Source organism: Mandrillus leucophaeus, unplaced genomic scaffold (assembly GCF_000951045.1).
Source record: "Mandrillus leucophaeus isolate KB7577 unplaced genomic scaffold, Mleu.le_1.0 Scaffold523, whole genome shotgun sequence".
In the NCBI taxonomy this organism is placed as follows: Eukaryota; Metazoa; Chordata; class Mammalia; order Primates; family Cercopithecidae; genus Mandrillus; species Mandrillus leucophaeus.
This window is the reverse complement of record NW_012105620.1, coordinates 1,171,375-1,187,296: the sequence shown is the minus strand read 5'-3', so window position 1 is coordinate 1,187,296 and position 15,922 is coordinate 1,171,375. Positions and strand designations below refer to the sequence as shown.

General features: G+C 37.8%; 1 protein-coding gene across 3 annotated transcripts; it reads left to right on the top strand.

Annotated features, from left to right (window-relative positions):
* The first annotated feature begins 223 nt into the window (after positions 1–223).
* Positions 224–15,874, top strand: EXOSC9 (exosome component 9). 3 transcript variants are annotated; one of them, XM_011996769.1, is made up of 13 exons: positions 224–422; positions 756–850; positions 1,594–1,713; positions 1,835–1,937; positions 3,461–3,598; positions 6,370–6,452; positions 8,847–8,979; positions 10,456–10,544; positions 12,081–12,227; positions 12,717–12,898; positions 15,009–15,059; positions 15,234–15,312; positions 15,623–15,874. In XM_011996769.1, the coding sequence occupies exons 1-13, from the start codon at positions 357–359 to the stop codon at positions 15,705–15,707; spliced, it is 1,371 nt and encodes a 456-aa protein (XP_011852159.1). In that variant the 5' UTR covers positions 224–356; the 3' UTR covers positions 15,708–15,874. The 3 variants fall into 3 exon arrangements, with proteins under 3 accessions (XP_011852159.1, XP_011852160.1, XP_011852161.1); XM_011996770.1 differs by lacking the exon at positions 15,009–15,059 and having other exon boundaries at positions 15,623–15,768; XM_011996771.1 differs by lacking the exons at positions 15,009–15,059; positions 15,234–15,312; positions 15,623–15,874 and adding an exon at positions 14,187–14,800.
* Positions 15,875–15,922: the final 48 nt, after the last annotated feature.

The window sequence follows — 15,922 nt, the reverse complement described above, 5'->3', positions numbered from 1 at the left end:
AAGAGGACTGAGAGAACGGTGAAGTGTGAGAGCGGTCTACTGATATTAATTTCTACCACTCTGATGGTTATTTTGAGTATCCTTTTCTCCTCCGCATTTTATGAGAAAAGAAACGCAATTTCACGTTCAGAAACGCCCTCCCTAAGCCGCACTGGCTTCTTGCTGACCGCTGGCCCGCCCCAATCACGCTTTGAGTCTGCGCAGTAGCGACTGCCCAAGCCCTTGCCTATTTCCTGCCGCCGCGTTTTGATGACGAAATTTTCCTGCGCCTCGGGACCGGCAGCGGCGCGTAAGGAAAAGTCAGTTTCCGTTTTTCCCGCGGATTCTGGTGCCTGTGGGGCCGGTGACCCAACACCATGAAGGAAACGCCACTCTCAAACTGCGAACGCCGCTTCCTACTCCGTGCCATCGAAGAAAAGAAGGTATGGTTTGGTCCCCGCAGAATTGCGCGCTGCATGGGCGCCCGGGTCTCAAGGTGTGGACTCATACCTGGCCCGCCTGGGCCGGGGGAGCCATTAGGGGAACGACCGGCACGTTCACCCCATTCCCCAGGCTTTATTTTTTTTCGACAGGTTCTTTTCAAGTCTCTAGTCACCCCAGCAGTTGTCCGTGCTGTAGTTTCCACTTTCCTGTATGGGCGGGGTGGTTAGGATTCCACTTTCCCCCAAGTGCTTAGCCCAGGGCCAGACAAAAAGTAGTTGCTTAAGACATACTTGTTGAAGGAATAAATGAATGAATGAATTTGTGCTTAACAGCGGCTGGATGGCAGACAAACCTATGATTATAGGAACATCAGGATCTCATTTGGAACAGATTACGGATGCTGCATTGTGGAACTTGGCAAAACAAGGTAACAGGATTTAAATGAGATAACACATTGAAAAGGGAGAAGTTTGAAAAAAGACCTTATTGACTCGGTTGTTTGTAAAGCAGCTAAGAAGTCTGCACAGTATTCTTTGTTTAGCTGACAAAAATAAGTATTTTTTGTGCAAGATTTTTTGATTTTGTGGTCACACTTGAACTTTTTAATCATAAACGTATTTTCTGTCACCTATCACATAGTTCTGACTTCTGTAAATCGTGTAGACAACCAGTAGTGCTCATATCGAATTTGTTTCTCACACCAATATAGAGATCTTGAGCATCTTGTCATTAAGTGTACATCCTGATTTCCTGTTTTTCGAGTGACATGAAAGTTAGGTTTTCAAATATTCATTTGAAAGTTGTAAGGCTATTTGGTCAGTTAATGGTGGTGAACTATGGCATGTGAAAACACTTAAATCTCAAGTTTTCATGCCATCTTGTATCAATAAATACTTGCTTTAGAGGTAAAGGTCATTGATTTTTTAGAACAATCTGTGGAATAGTAAACATTGTAATAAGAGAGGTGCTTTTTCTGTCGTGTTTTTAGTTGCACCAATTTATGTTTTATTTCTGTGTATATTATACTTTACATATATTTTTTACTTCCTATGATTTATCTGGCTGACTATGATATTACTCACATTAAGATTGAAACTTGTGATCTGTTTCAGATTTTTTTTTTTGGAAGGAGAGTCAATTTAGTTAATACTTTGTACTTTATCTTTGCAGAGTTCTTGGACAGGTTTCCTGTGAACTTGTGTCTCCAAAACTCAATAGGGCAACAGAAGGTATTCTTTTTTTTAACCTTGAACTCTCTCAGATGGCTGCTCCAGCTTTCGAACCTGGCAGGTATTTAAATCTTTTTCTTAAGCTGCTTTAGTCATAGGAGAACCTAACAGCAATGAGCTTTTGTTTTAATACCTGGTGTTATATTTCATGACAGTAGCCCATTCCTATTTTCTTATTATAGGCAGTCAGATCTCTTGGTGAAGTTGAATCGACTCTTGGAAAGATGTCTAAGAAATTCGAAGTGTATAGACACTGAATCTCTCTGTGTTGTTGCTGGTGAAAAGGTGGGGAATATGCCCATAATTCTTAATCTTAGGATGAATACTGTTGATTCATGGATCCCGGTGTCTGAGCTTTTATTCTCAGAACTTTAGTCAACTCAAGTTTTGTACTGATTCACTTCACTTCAGATGTTCTTGAGTGATACCCTTAGAACTTTGTGCCACCTCTATCTCTCTGAAGGGATAAAAAGCATTATCCTAAAAGGGTGAAAATAGCAACTTAGATTTTTGTGTAAAAATATTTTATTCAAACAATTTGTGGCTTTTTCATATAATCTCATTTTCTTATCTGCATGTGTTCATAGAAGCAGGTAGTTTTCCTTTTTCATGCAGAACTCAAGAACAGAAGAAATCCTTCATTTGGATAGGTTTATCGATTTACACAGGGCCACACCATGTCAGTGGCAGGGATAATTTTGAAAATCTTAGTCCCAATAAATTGTGCTGCATTAGGATATTAGAATTTTATTCTTTTTTTTGAGACAGAGTCTCACTCTGTTGCCCAGGCTGGAGTGCAGTGGTATAATCTCAGCTCACTGCATCCTCTGCCTCCCCTGTTCAAGCAATTCTCCCACTCAGCTTTCTGAGCAGCTGGAACTACAGGCGCCTGCCACCACGCCCGGCTAATTTTTGTATTTTTAGTAGAGATGGGGTTTCACCATCAGACTGGTCTTGAACTCCAGACCTCAAGTGATCCACCTACCTTGGCCTCCCAAAGTGCTGGGATTATAGGCGTGAGCTACTGTGCCTGGCCAGAATTTGATTCTTGATTAGGGTATTTTGACAAGCATTTTTATTCCAGAGAAGTCATTTAGCTTTCCATATTCCATACCTAAGTATAATACTTCCTATTTGCATTACTTGTAAGGTTATTAAAAATATCACAAAACCTAAAAGGTTAACGTTTTTTAATTTTTGAAAATATTCATTATTTTCAGTTAGGGACAGTGACACTTTCGTCCAGGCAGGAGTGCAGTGGTGTTATTATAGCTCACTGTAACCTTAAACTCCTGGGCTCAAGGGATCCTCTCTCCTTAGCCTCCCGAATAGCTAGGACTACAGGCGCATGCCACTCCACCCAGCTAACTAAAAAACTTTTTTTTCGTAGAGATAGGGTCTTGCTGTGTTGCCCAGGCTGGTCTCGAACTCCTAGGCTCAAGCAATTCTCCCATCTTCGCCTCCCAAAGTGCTGGGATTACAGGTGAATGCCACTGTGCCTGACCTAGAGTTTGTGGTTTTTAACAGACATGATAAAAATGTAATTAGATTTGAGGTTAGGAAAATCTTAGTATTAAACATTAGAGTAGTTCTGTCTATTTAAAGTATGTGTTCTATGATTAAACGACTCACATAGTATTTCAGATGTTTGGCTTAAATTTTCTAAAATACATTTTTTGTTAACAAACTAGAAGGAGTAACTGCATGTTTTAACAGCAAGAAAAATTACTTTGTGCACAATGTTACTTTTCTTGATAAATAGCCACTGGTTGTAATCAGGATTTATTTTATTTTAAATTCACTATCAGGTTTGGCAAATACGTGTAGACCTACATTTATTAAATCATGATGGAAATATTATTGATGCTGCCAGCATTGCTGCAATCGTGGCTTTATGTCACTTCCGAAGACCTGATGTCTCTGTCCAAGGAGATGAAGTAACACTGGTAAGCTCTTATGTGAACCAGGATCCTTGATACGAATGAATGAGGAGGGTCCTAAATGTGCAGGAAACTTGTTTTTAGTGAAGTTATGTTGTAGATGGCAATTGGGTAGGTTCTAAAAATTTGTTCATAAGACTAAAACTGCATATGGTCAAAATTGCCCTTGAAATCTCTTAACAGTTCCTCTATTGAAACATTTGTCAGTAAGAACATACTGTAGCGTGGTTTTCCAGAATAGAATTAGATGACTATTTTGGATTGAGCATTAGATGAAGTGTTTGACTTATGTTTAAGGGCCATATGTGTGAAAAATAAATGAATCTCAGCACAGTGAGATGCTTACCCTGCAAGAGGTATGCAATAGCTGAAAAGCACTGAGGAATCAGCAGATTCATATTTGTCTCCAGGACGTTTGTTCATTAGGCAAAGAGCTGATGAAAGTCCATCAGAAATACCCGGAGGGCTTGTTAAAACATATTGCTAAACTCTACTCCCAAAGTGAAACAGGGCTACGACTTAAGAATTTGTACTTCTAACTTTGAGTTCTTAGGTAATACTGATGTTGCTGGTCCAGGGAGCACATTTTGAAAACCATTGACCTACATTTTCTTTATCTTTTGTTCTGAGTATGTCAGTTTTAATTTATATAAATTACATGCTAGAATAATGAAAGTGCACCGTAGTTGTAGTTTGAATCCTGAAGTTGCAAAAGGACACATCAGATGCCCAGATTTTCTAAACAATGATTCATAATTTTGCTTTTGGGCAGTAGACTGGAGCAGAACCGTTAAAAAGTGAGAAGTAGGGACAAAGGTTTATTAACAGTAGAGGTAATATTCTTTTAGAGGAGAGAGTTTATATAAGGAAGTGAAAAAAAAGTAGAAAGCGATTACTACACTTGAAAGATCAATTAAAGAATACTGTGGTGTTATTGCTAGTGGGAATGTAAAATGGTACAGCCATGTTGGAAAAGTTTGGCAGCTTTCTTAAGTTTTAAGTGTAGACAACATTCTATATTCAGAAAAATAACATTAGAAGGAAATACTCTTTTTTTTTTTTTTTCCAGACAGGGTCTCTGTTGTCCAGGCTGGGGTGCAGTGGCATGATCTCGGCTCACTGTACCCTCTGCCTCTTGAACTTAAGCAATCCTCCCACCTCAGTCTCTTGAGTAGCGGGGACTACAGGTGTGTGCCACCCGCTTGACTAATTTTTGTGTTTTTTGTAGAGATATGGTTTCACCAAATTGCCCAGGCTGGTCTTGAACTCCTGGGCTCAAGTGATTCTCCCACCTCGGCCTCTCAAAGGGTTGGGATTACAGGCGTGAGCCACCATGGCCAGCTGAAAATACTCCTCTCTTATATGTACATCTTTCAGCAGATTTGACCTTGTAATTTTTTTTTTTTTGAGACAAGAGTTTCACTCTTGTTGCCCAGGCTGGAGTACAATGATGTGATCTCAGCCCACTGCAACATCTGCCTCCCGGGTTCAAGCGGTTTTCCTGCCTCAGCCTCCCAAGTAGCTGGAACTACAGGCATGCACAACCACGCCTGGCTAATTTTGTATTTTTAGTAGAGACAGGGTGTCTCCGTGTTGGTCAGGCTGGTCTCAAAGTCCCAACCTCGCCTGCATCGGCCTTCCGAAGTGCTGGGATTACAGATGTGAGCCACCGCCCCCGGCCGACTTTATAATATTAATACAAATTGCAATGGCTTAAAATTGGAAAAAAAAAATTCTAGCAATTCCATGCCTGAGAATCTACAGGAGGAATAAGAGCTTATTGTGTTCAGAGACTTGAATGCAAATATTCATAGCATCATGTATTTGCCAGAAACTGGAAACAATTCGAATGTTCAGCTGGTGAGTAGATAAATAAAATGTCATATATACAAATAATGAAATACTGTTAGTAATGAAAAGAACTGAGCTACTGACAAATGCTGCAAGGTGCATGAAGCATGCTGAGTTGAAAGAAGCCAGGCGCAAAACATTACAATTTTTTTTTCCATTTATATAGAATGCTCAGAAAGTCAGATTTACAGAGACAGAAATAAGATAGATCAGTGGTTCCTTGGGGCTAGGGTGGGAGTACACCAGACTCCTATGGACTACAGACAGATTCAAAGGAATTTTGGGGAGTAATGGAAATGTTAAAAAACTAGATTGTGGTGATGAGTCCATAAATATATCCATAACTATACATTTACTAAAAATTGAATCATATACTTAAAATGAGTGGGTTTTGGCTGGGCGCGGTGGCTCACACCTGTAATGCCAGCACTTTGAGTGGCCGAGGCAGGTGGATCACCTGAGGTCGGGAGTTTAAGACCAGCCTGACCAATGTGGAGAAACCCCGTCTCTACTAAAAATACAAAATTAGCCTGGCATGGTGGCACATGCCTGTAATCCCAGCTACTCGGGAGGCTGAGACACGAGAATCGCTTGAACCCGGGAGGGGCAGGTTGCGGTGAGCTGAGATTGTACCACTGCACTCCAGCCTGGGCAACAAACTTCGTCTCAAAAAAAAAGTGGATTTTATGGGATGTAAATTATATGTATGTCAGTAAATTTTTGAAAAAGGTTTTTGAAAAAGTTGTACAGTTTGAGGAACATGAGTGGCAAAATCAAACAGGTAATTGTTAATATAAAAGAAGTTATTTGGGTAGTCAAAGGAATAAAGGAACTTCATTTTTATTTTAGTATTTGATGTGCAAGATGTTTTTTTGTATGTTCATAACTTAGTGACTATAATTATTAAACATTTTCTTTTGAAACAGTATACACCTGAAGAGCGTGATCCTGTACCATTAAGTATCCACCACATGCCCATTTGTGTCAGTTTTGCCTTTTTCCAGCAAGGGTAAGCCTCGCCTTGTTATGGGCCAAAATTACAAATGCAGCTAGGAATTTTACTGTTCTACTCAAGTATGTCATGTTAATATTAAATACTTCCCTTAATATTAAAACACCTTATAGTTCCTTTCTTTCTTTGTAAGGGCATTAGTTGGCAAAGAGCTTTCTCAATAGAAGTAACAAAACTTTTATACTATGATGAAGATACTTCTCAACGTTTTTCTTTTCATGGCATACTTATAAACTTAGGAGTTTACTATGGCATGGTAGTGTTTTATGTTTCCTAAGGATGTACAGGGGTTAAGAGAATTACATGCTAGGCTCTAATTTGGGAAAGTGGGATGACAATTACTGTGGGTTATTGGAAGACGGGGGACTTTGGAGCATATTAGATGGAGTAGTTCTAGGAGTCAGTTACAAGACGGGATGGTTCACAAACTGGAGGAAAAAAATCTAATGTTATTCAGTTTTCCAGAGTTTACTTAACTGCTAAATCCTTCTGTGGCTGAAAACTTGGAGTTTTTCAGGTCCATTTAATGGTACTTTCAAATGAAAACTTGAGCCTTAAATTCTTTTAGAAACAAGGGAAGATAAAAATATTTCACACAGTGTTGTGTACAAGGACTAGAGAAAAACTTTCAAGTTTTAGTGATTGTAAGTGTAGAGTTTCATCAGAGGAAAATGGGCCAGCATTGTCCAGTAGAAATAAAATGTGAACCCTATATATAATTTTCTTATTTTCCTTTTTTTTTTTTTTTTTTTTTGAGATGAGGTCTGGCTTTGTTGCCTAAGCTGGAGTATAGCAGTGCGATTTTTGCTCACTACAACCTCTGCTTTCTGGGCTCAAGCAATTCTTCAGCCTCAGCCTTCTGAGTAGTTGAGACTACAGGCGTGCACCACCATGCCTAGCTAATTTTTGTGTTTTTTGTGAAAAAGAGGTTTTGCCATATTGCCCAGACTGGTCTGGAACTCCTGAGCTCAAAAGTGATCTGACTACCTCAGCCTCCCAAAATGCTGGATTACAGGGATGAGCCACCATGCCTGGCTGTTTCTTTTTCTTTTTTTTTTTCTTTTTTTTAAGACAAGGTCTCCCTCTGTCACCCAGGCTTGAGTGCAGTGGCGAGATCGTGGCTTATTGCAGCCTCAACCTCTCAGGCTCAAGTGATTCTCCTGCCTCAGACTCCTGAGTAGCTGGGACCACAGGTGCACATCATGCCCAGCTTATTTATTTTTTGTCGAGATGGGATTTCACTGTGTTGCCCAGGATGGTCTGAAGCTCCTGGGCTCAAGTGATCCGCCCATGTCCACCTCCCGAAGTGCTGGGATTATAGGCTTGAGCCACCATGTGCAGTCTTTGTTACTTTTTAATTTTTTTTTTATTTTTTTGCGACAGGGTCTCACTGTCACCCAGGCTGGAGTGCAGTGGTGTGATCATAGCTCACTGCAGCCTCCCAACTTCTGAACTCAAGTGATCCTCCCACCTCAGCCTTCCAAGTAGCTGGGACTATAGGTGTGTGGCATACCCAGCTAATTAAAAAATAATTTTTTTTTTTGTAGAGACAGAGTCTCACCTTGTTGCCCAGGCTGGTCCCAAACTCATGAGCTCAAGTGATCCTGCAGTCTTGACCTCCCCAAGTGCTGGGCTTACAAGCATGAGCCATCATGCCTGGCCTCATATATGTAATTCAAAATTTTTAATGTGACTACTTATATTTTAAGTAGTTATATTTTTAGTAGTCACATTAAAAAGGTAAAATTAATTTTTATATATTTTAATGAATATATTTTCATTTTAATGAAATAAAATGAAATAATCAGTATTTTAGTAATTAGTCATGAGATAGTCTACATTCTTTTATTTCCACTAAGTCTACATTCTTTTATTTCCACTAAGTCTCTGAAATCCAATATTTTACATACTCTGATTACATTTCAAGGACTCAGTAACCACAGGTGACTGTTGATGAGTGTACCGGACAGTGCAGAAATAGACAGTATTTTTTTTCATGAGCCATTAGCAGAACACAGTAGAACTTTGGAGTATAGGACATTAGGGCAACTTTAGGGTTAGCCAAATTAACATTATCTAAATTTTTATTAATGAGCCAGAAGTCATTTAATCAAAGAGATAGCATTATGTTTAGATGATCATTTAAGTAAATCCAATCTGAATTTAATGTGATTTCATTGTAATAACTAGAGATACCCACTTAGCATTCATTTGTGTTCATAAACACAATAATTTTCTTGTCTCTTTCCCCATTTCAGTGACCCAAATCTATAGGCTCAGACCTTTATTCTCTGTTGACTTTATTGATGTCATCTTTTAAAAATTCATTACCCAAGAAATGGTAAGCATTCGGTCTCAGATTTGTTCAGGTCCATTTAACATTCGTTTCAGAACATACTTATTGGTGGATCCCAATGAACGAGAAGAACGTGTGATGGATGGCTTACTGGTGATTGCCATGAACAAACATCGAGAGATTTGTACTATCCAGTCCAGTGGTGGGATAATGCTACTAAAAGATCAAGTTAGTGCTTTGATTAATGTCCCATTAAGAATAGATTGCTTCTCTGTAGATGCTTTTTTTGTCTTTTAACAAAAATCCAATGGGGATACTTCTAGTGATTGATTCTAGGATGTGTTAGGATGTGGTTTCAGTATTGTCACTATTAAATACATTCTGTTGACTGGTGGCTATGAAGTATCCTCCTCCTTCCTACCTTGGTGCTCCCATGTCTGGCCTGCTAGAGTCTGACCCTTCCATCTAGAAGCAGGGTCTAGTGAAGAAAAAGGTTTATATCCCTATTAAAAAAAAAAAGTGGCCGGGCATGGTGGCTCACGCCTGTAATCCCAGCACTTTGGGAGGCCATGGCTGGTGGATCACTTGAGGTCAGGAGTTCAAGACCAGCCTGGCCAACATGGTGAAACCCATCTCTACTAAAAATACAAAATTAGCTGGGCGTGGTGGCTGGCACACACCTGTAATCCCAGCTATTTGGGAGGCTGAGGCAGGAGAATCTCTTGAATATGGGAGGCAGAGGTTGCAGTGAGCTGAGATCGTGCCATTGCACTCCAGTCTGAGCAACAAGAGCCAAATTCCATCTGAAAATATAAATGAATAAATAAATAAATATTAGCCGAGCTTGGTGATGCATGCCTGTGGTCCCGGCCACTTGGGAGGCTGAGGTGGGAAGATTGCTTGAGCCCAAGAGGTGGAGGTTGAGTGAGCTGAGATCGTGCCACTGCATTCCAGCCTGGGCTACAGAATAAGACCCTGTCTCAAGAGCAAATAAAAGTTTTTAAACATCCAATAGTAGAAATTATGTAAAAAGATAGTTTTATTTTTAGGATTTGGGTACAATTGGCAGTAGTTCTGAAACCCAGCTACATATCAGATTCACATGGGAGCTTTTAGAAAATAGATCTCCATATAGCATACAGTGTAGGTGATTAAAAGCTGCTTTAATTTGAATTCTAGTTCTGCCCCCGTACTAGCTGATCTTGGGCAAATGATTTTATATCTTTGGGTCTCACTTTCTTTATCTGTAAAATAAGGAATGATGTTATTGCCAACACCTTGTTGTTATAAGGATATAAAGATAGATATATTGCACAGTGTCTAGTATATACTAAGTGCAATAAATGTTAGTTTCTGGTATCATCATCATCTTTACCAGCATCACAAGTACTACCCAGATTACTCACAAAGAAAGGAAGTTAGTGCATCCTGGAGCATATGTGTCTGTGGTTTCTTCCATGGTATTAGTATTTATACTGTTGTGTAAGAAAGTTTTTGTGTCTGTTCCCATAATGTGATAGTCCTTCACATATCTTAAAACAACTTTCACATCTTGCCTTAATCTGTGTTTACATTGTATTCATGTTTGGAAAAGCCAGGCTTAAATTTATAAAGGTAGAAAAATTAATTTCATGGTTTTAGTTTCGTTAGAGAAAACCATTTGGTTTACCGTCTTTAAACAACATAATTCACTTTTATAAATAGGTTTTGAGATGCAGTAAAATCGCTGGTGTGAAAGTAGCAGAAATTACAGAGCTAATATTGAAAGCTTTGGAGAATGACCAAAAAGTAAGGTAAGTAACTTTTCCAGAACTAAATGGTCTTTTATTTTCATTTTTTAAATATTTACTTTTTTTTTTTTTAGTATAGGCAAACTTTATTATGCATGAACTTGATTTCACAAAGTTAGAATGGCAATTTCACTTAAAATTAACTCATTAAAAAGTGTAAATACCATGGTATAGATATGTTATCCAAAACTCCGAAAGGTAGTGAAACTGGTAACAGATATTTCTACTCATCTTTGGACAGACACAATAAAAGTATTAATGAAACTGGTTTCCAGACAAGTATGTGTCACTTGCTGCTGTGCCTTAGGGAGGAGAGGATGTTATAACACAAGCATTATTGATGCAGTGACTCGTGGATAGTTGCTCCTTATTAACACTGCTAAAATTAGGATCACAGTTTTTACTTTGTGTGGGAGCTGGTGATTCTTGTTTTATGAGGATATCTTTCAGGGTGTTGGCATCAAACCCACTTATTGCAAAATGCATCACAGATGGGAATTTAACGCTGGGTCAAGTCCAGAATTCCAGAACAATGAAGAAGAAAGACCCGCCTAAGAGCGAGAGGTCTTCATTGCTGCAGGCCCCAAGACACAACACAGGGAACAGGAAATGGCCCTAAATGGTCTTTTAATGTATTTTTTCTCTTAAGGATTTTCCTTGAACAAGGGCAACCATATAAATTTCACACTTGATCTTTCCTTATTTGTTAATCGCAATTGAGTGTACTACTTAGTGTGTTTTTAGAAAGTTGATTGGACTTACTATATTTTCTGCAATTTAAATATAACTATTGAAAAATCATGTAAGATTTTTGTTTGTTTTTTGAGATGGAGTCTCACTCTGTCACCTAGGCTATAGTGCATTTGTGCAATCTCGGCTCACTGCAGCATCTGCCTCATGGCTTCAAGTGATTCTCCTGCCTCAGCCTCCCAAATAGCTGAGATTACAGATGCATACCACCATGTCCGGCTAATTTTTGTATTTTTAGTAGGGATGGGGTTTCGCCATGTTGGTCAGGCCAGTCTCAAACTCCTGACCTCAGGTGATCCACCCACCTGGGCCTCCCAAAATATTAGGATTACAGGTATGAACCACCACACCTGGAGACATAAGATTTTTCTTTAACATTTTCTTAGGATAAAAATAATCTAGTAACTCAAATTAATGTAAGGAAACAGGTTGATTCCCATCTCTACTTCTTACTGTGCTATCTTAAGCAAGATATATAACCCAGCATTTCAGTGTCCTCTTCTATAGTATGGGATATTAACACTACCTGGTAGGGCTGATTTGAGGGTTAGAGAATAGTGTATTTTAAGCACCTAGCACATGGTCTGGCACATGGTTTAATAAATGATTATGCTATTGGCTCTTGTTAGGCATAATAAATTGGTGAGGTTAAGTTAGATAAACTAACTCTCTTTCAATATTTTTCATCCACCAAAGGATAAAATAATAGTTTTTTTTCCCTTCCTGTCTTCTGTCTAATCTGTTACCTTCCTCCCGCTTCCTTCCCACCAAAAAACCCCCCACATACAGGAAAGAAGGTGGAAAGTTTGGTTTTGCAGAGTCTATAGCAAATCAAAGGATCACAGCATTTAAAATGGAAAAGGCCCCTATTGATACCTCGGATGTAGAAGAAAAAGCAGAAGAAATCATTGCTGAAGCAGAACCTCCTTCAGAAGTGTATCTTTATTTGGTGGTTTTTGCAGTAACAAGATTCATAACACTTGGCATTATAATATTAGGCTATATGAAGGATGTGTATACTGAAATTAGTTTTTGTAAACACTGTACTTTGTTAGAGAAAACACTTAAAATACAAGATAGTGATGTGAGTCATATTCTGTTGATGGTATAACATTCAGCTTCTCTTCAGTTATCCTGGAAAAACCAGATTGTTTTAAGGACCAATTTAATTTTGTACTGTAACTAAAATGTTGAAGCTGTCTCTTCACATTTCTTATTAATTGCATCCATAAAATCTTGCCTGAGTTATTTTTTCTTCTTCATTGTTCAGCCATCCATAGTGTAGCTATATTAAGTTTTTTTTTTCCCTAGGAACTTGAGGCACACTTGAATCAATCTTACAAGAAGAAAACTTTCATTCTCATCTTTTTCAACAGTCCATCAAATAGCAATATTTTTGTTACTCAGTTTTCTTAACTTGTTAAGTGTTTCTACACCTGTGCTGTGGACTCCTGGAACTGCCCAAATTGGAGAGGGAGTAGAAAACTCCTGGGGTGATCTTGAAGAGTCTGAGAAGGAAGATGATGAAGGCGGTGGTGATGAAGCTATCATTCTTGATAGTATAAAAATGGACACTGGAGTAGAAGTGTCTGATATTGGAAGCCAAGGTAGGTGACACTTTGTGGCACACTTATCACTATATATTACATATATATAGTATTACCGTATAGTTATATATACAATAATGCATAAAATGTGTATATTTATATTATCACTATATATAGTAATATATAGCATATCAGCTATATAGAGATGTATACTAGATAACATACAGGATACTATATAGAGAGAATATAGATATATAGTTAAATATAGGGATATAAGTATTGCATTTTTAGAGGGGCTAAATATTGTGATTTAAATTTCAACTAAATTATCGTGGCTAACTGCAGTACTAACACTACTTTCTAAAAGAATATGCATATCTTTGTAGAGTAGTGGTACACTTTGGCATAAAATGATAGTGACATTTTTAATTAAAAAAAATTTTTTTTTGTAATGTATTTGGGTGGGTTTTAAGGGAATGAGTTTCTGGAAGATCTTATTCCTCCGTGCTGTCTTTTTTTGTGGTTTCTAGACTGAAACAAAAAGCCCATCCTTTATCGGAACATGTAATACTGTCTAAATAAAACTTTCTGGGATAGAAACATTACACTGGTATAGCAGCCACTAGCTCCACGTGGCTATTGAACACTTGAAATGTGGTTTGTATTACTGAGAACTGAATTTTAAATTTTATTTAATACAAAATTAAGCAGCCACATGTGGCTAGTGGCTACCATACTAGACATTGCAGTATTAGAACATAAAAAATTCTAGAAGTGACTAGAATACTGATAGTCCTAGACGTTGCTTGCATTTTGAAAGCCATAGAACTGAAGAAGTTGTTTTTGTGTATGGTTATTTTCACTTAAAAAAAAAAGCAAATTCTTGCTGGTCTATGTAATAGAATAATGACTTATTTTCTTATGTGGTAAGAACAGAAATCCTACAAGGAACTGGGAACTAGGCTGGCAGGGAAAACTGAAGGTGATATGTTTAGTAGGAATGTAAGACAAATACTTCTGTTTTCAAAGAGAGAAATTATGAACACTACTAGAGCCTGAGCTTTTTTTTTTTTACTTAATAGGTAAGGAAAAAATTTCCCATTGATTGGGACCCTTACTCAAATTTCCCAGTGGTTACTTCTATTTGGTATAATTCTTCCAAATACTTGTCCCAGGTATTTATTTACTCTCTGTGCAGTGATGTAAGCTAATGCTGCATAGACTTATGTAGCATTGAATATAACTAGTTGGTTTAACAATTCTCTTATTGTTGAAGATGTAAGTTGTTTCCATTTTTTCACTGTTAACAATATCCTTGCACTTGCATATACCTTATATGTTTGTTTAGTGTATTCTTCTAACAGTGAATAGTATTTTCAATTGAATATAATGAAGGTAGACCTAAGAATTGGAAAAATGGAGCAGGTACAGCCTTTCTAAAGCATGTGAAGAAAGGGAGAAACTAACTGAAAACTAAAAATACAAAGAATTGATATGGGTTAATTCACATTTTATGTATATCATTAACTAATGATCAGGAGAAAAATGGGCAAAAGACAGGGAGCAGTACTCAAAATATACAAATGGCCAGTAATATTTTTCATGGTCAGCCCTGATAGTAATACAAATAAAATCTAAAGAAAAATGACATGGCATTTTTTGTTACTGTATTTTGGGCAGTATTAAAAATACCAGCAATGCCAAAGGAATATGGGAAATGGGTTCTTTTATTTATTGGAATGTAAACTGGAACTATTTCTGGAGGAATAGAGTAGCACAAACAATTCAATTGTCTCTACAAAAGATGCTATATAGATTTCCCCCTAACTTTTCTATTATGACGTACCAAATTGTCACGCCATTCGAGCACCTGTAGGAAATAAGAGTTTAAAGAAACAAATGTTACAGACGAGTTCTAGAGTGCTCTAAGAAGCTGATTTAAAGAGAAGAGTAAGCCTCCACCTAAAGAGTGGCATGGGCTATTATATGCAAATAGTCTTATTTTTATTTATTTTTTGGGATGGAGTCTTCCTCGTCACCCAGACTGGAGTACAGTGGTACTGCAACCTCCACCTCCCTGGTTCAAGCGATTCTCATGCCTCAGCCTCATGAGTAGTTGGGCCTATAAGCACATGCCACCACAACTGGCTAATTTTTCTGTTTTTAATAGAGATGGTGTTTCACCATGTTGGCCAGGCTGGACTCAAGCTCCTGACCTCAGGTGACCAAAATGACCTCAGCCTACTAAAATGCGGGGATTAAAAGTGTGAGCTACCACGCCCAGCCCAGCCCCAGCCCCAGCAATGAGTTTTAGAACGTCTGATAGAAATAAACTCGTGCAGAAATAAATATTGCAAGAGATTGCTTACCCTTTTCTTTTCTTTTTTTAAAAAAGATGCTCCCATAATACTCTCAGATAGTGAAGAAGAAGAAATGATCATTTTGGAACCAGACAAGAATCCAAAGAAAATAAGGTAACACATTTCTGGTTTATTTCAAATGTGTATATATATATATTCAACACTTCTAGAGGTTTGCTCTCTGGTTTTACTCTCATCTTGCCACATGACTATAAACAAAAAGACGTCCCTTTTTCATTAGCGATCCATCTGTTCTGATTTCTTTACCTTGTGATTTATAAAAATTAGGACCAAAATCTATAGAACTCTTTGGATGCCAGTCTTACACATTTTATATCCTATTGGAAAACTAAGAAATGCCTCTTATTTCAATAATCCAAAACTTAACAAGCATACGCTTAGTAAATTCTTACTTTATTCACAGAACACAGACCACCAGTGCAAAACAAGAAAAAGCACCAAGTAAAAAGCCAGTGAAAAGAAGAAAAAAGAAGAGAGCTGCCAATTAAAGCTAACAGTTGTATATTTGTATATATAACTATTAAAAGGATATTTATTCCATTCTAAGAACCCTGGGTATTTTTTATTCACAAATCCATTATAAAATCTAGCAGGGTTTTAAAAATAGTTTTTTGTTTTTAATGTTATGCTTTAAAATAATAAACCTTCTGGAGCATTTCTCGTCTGTTAATTTGCACGTAAGCTTCCCACCCTCTTCCGCTCC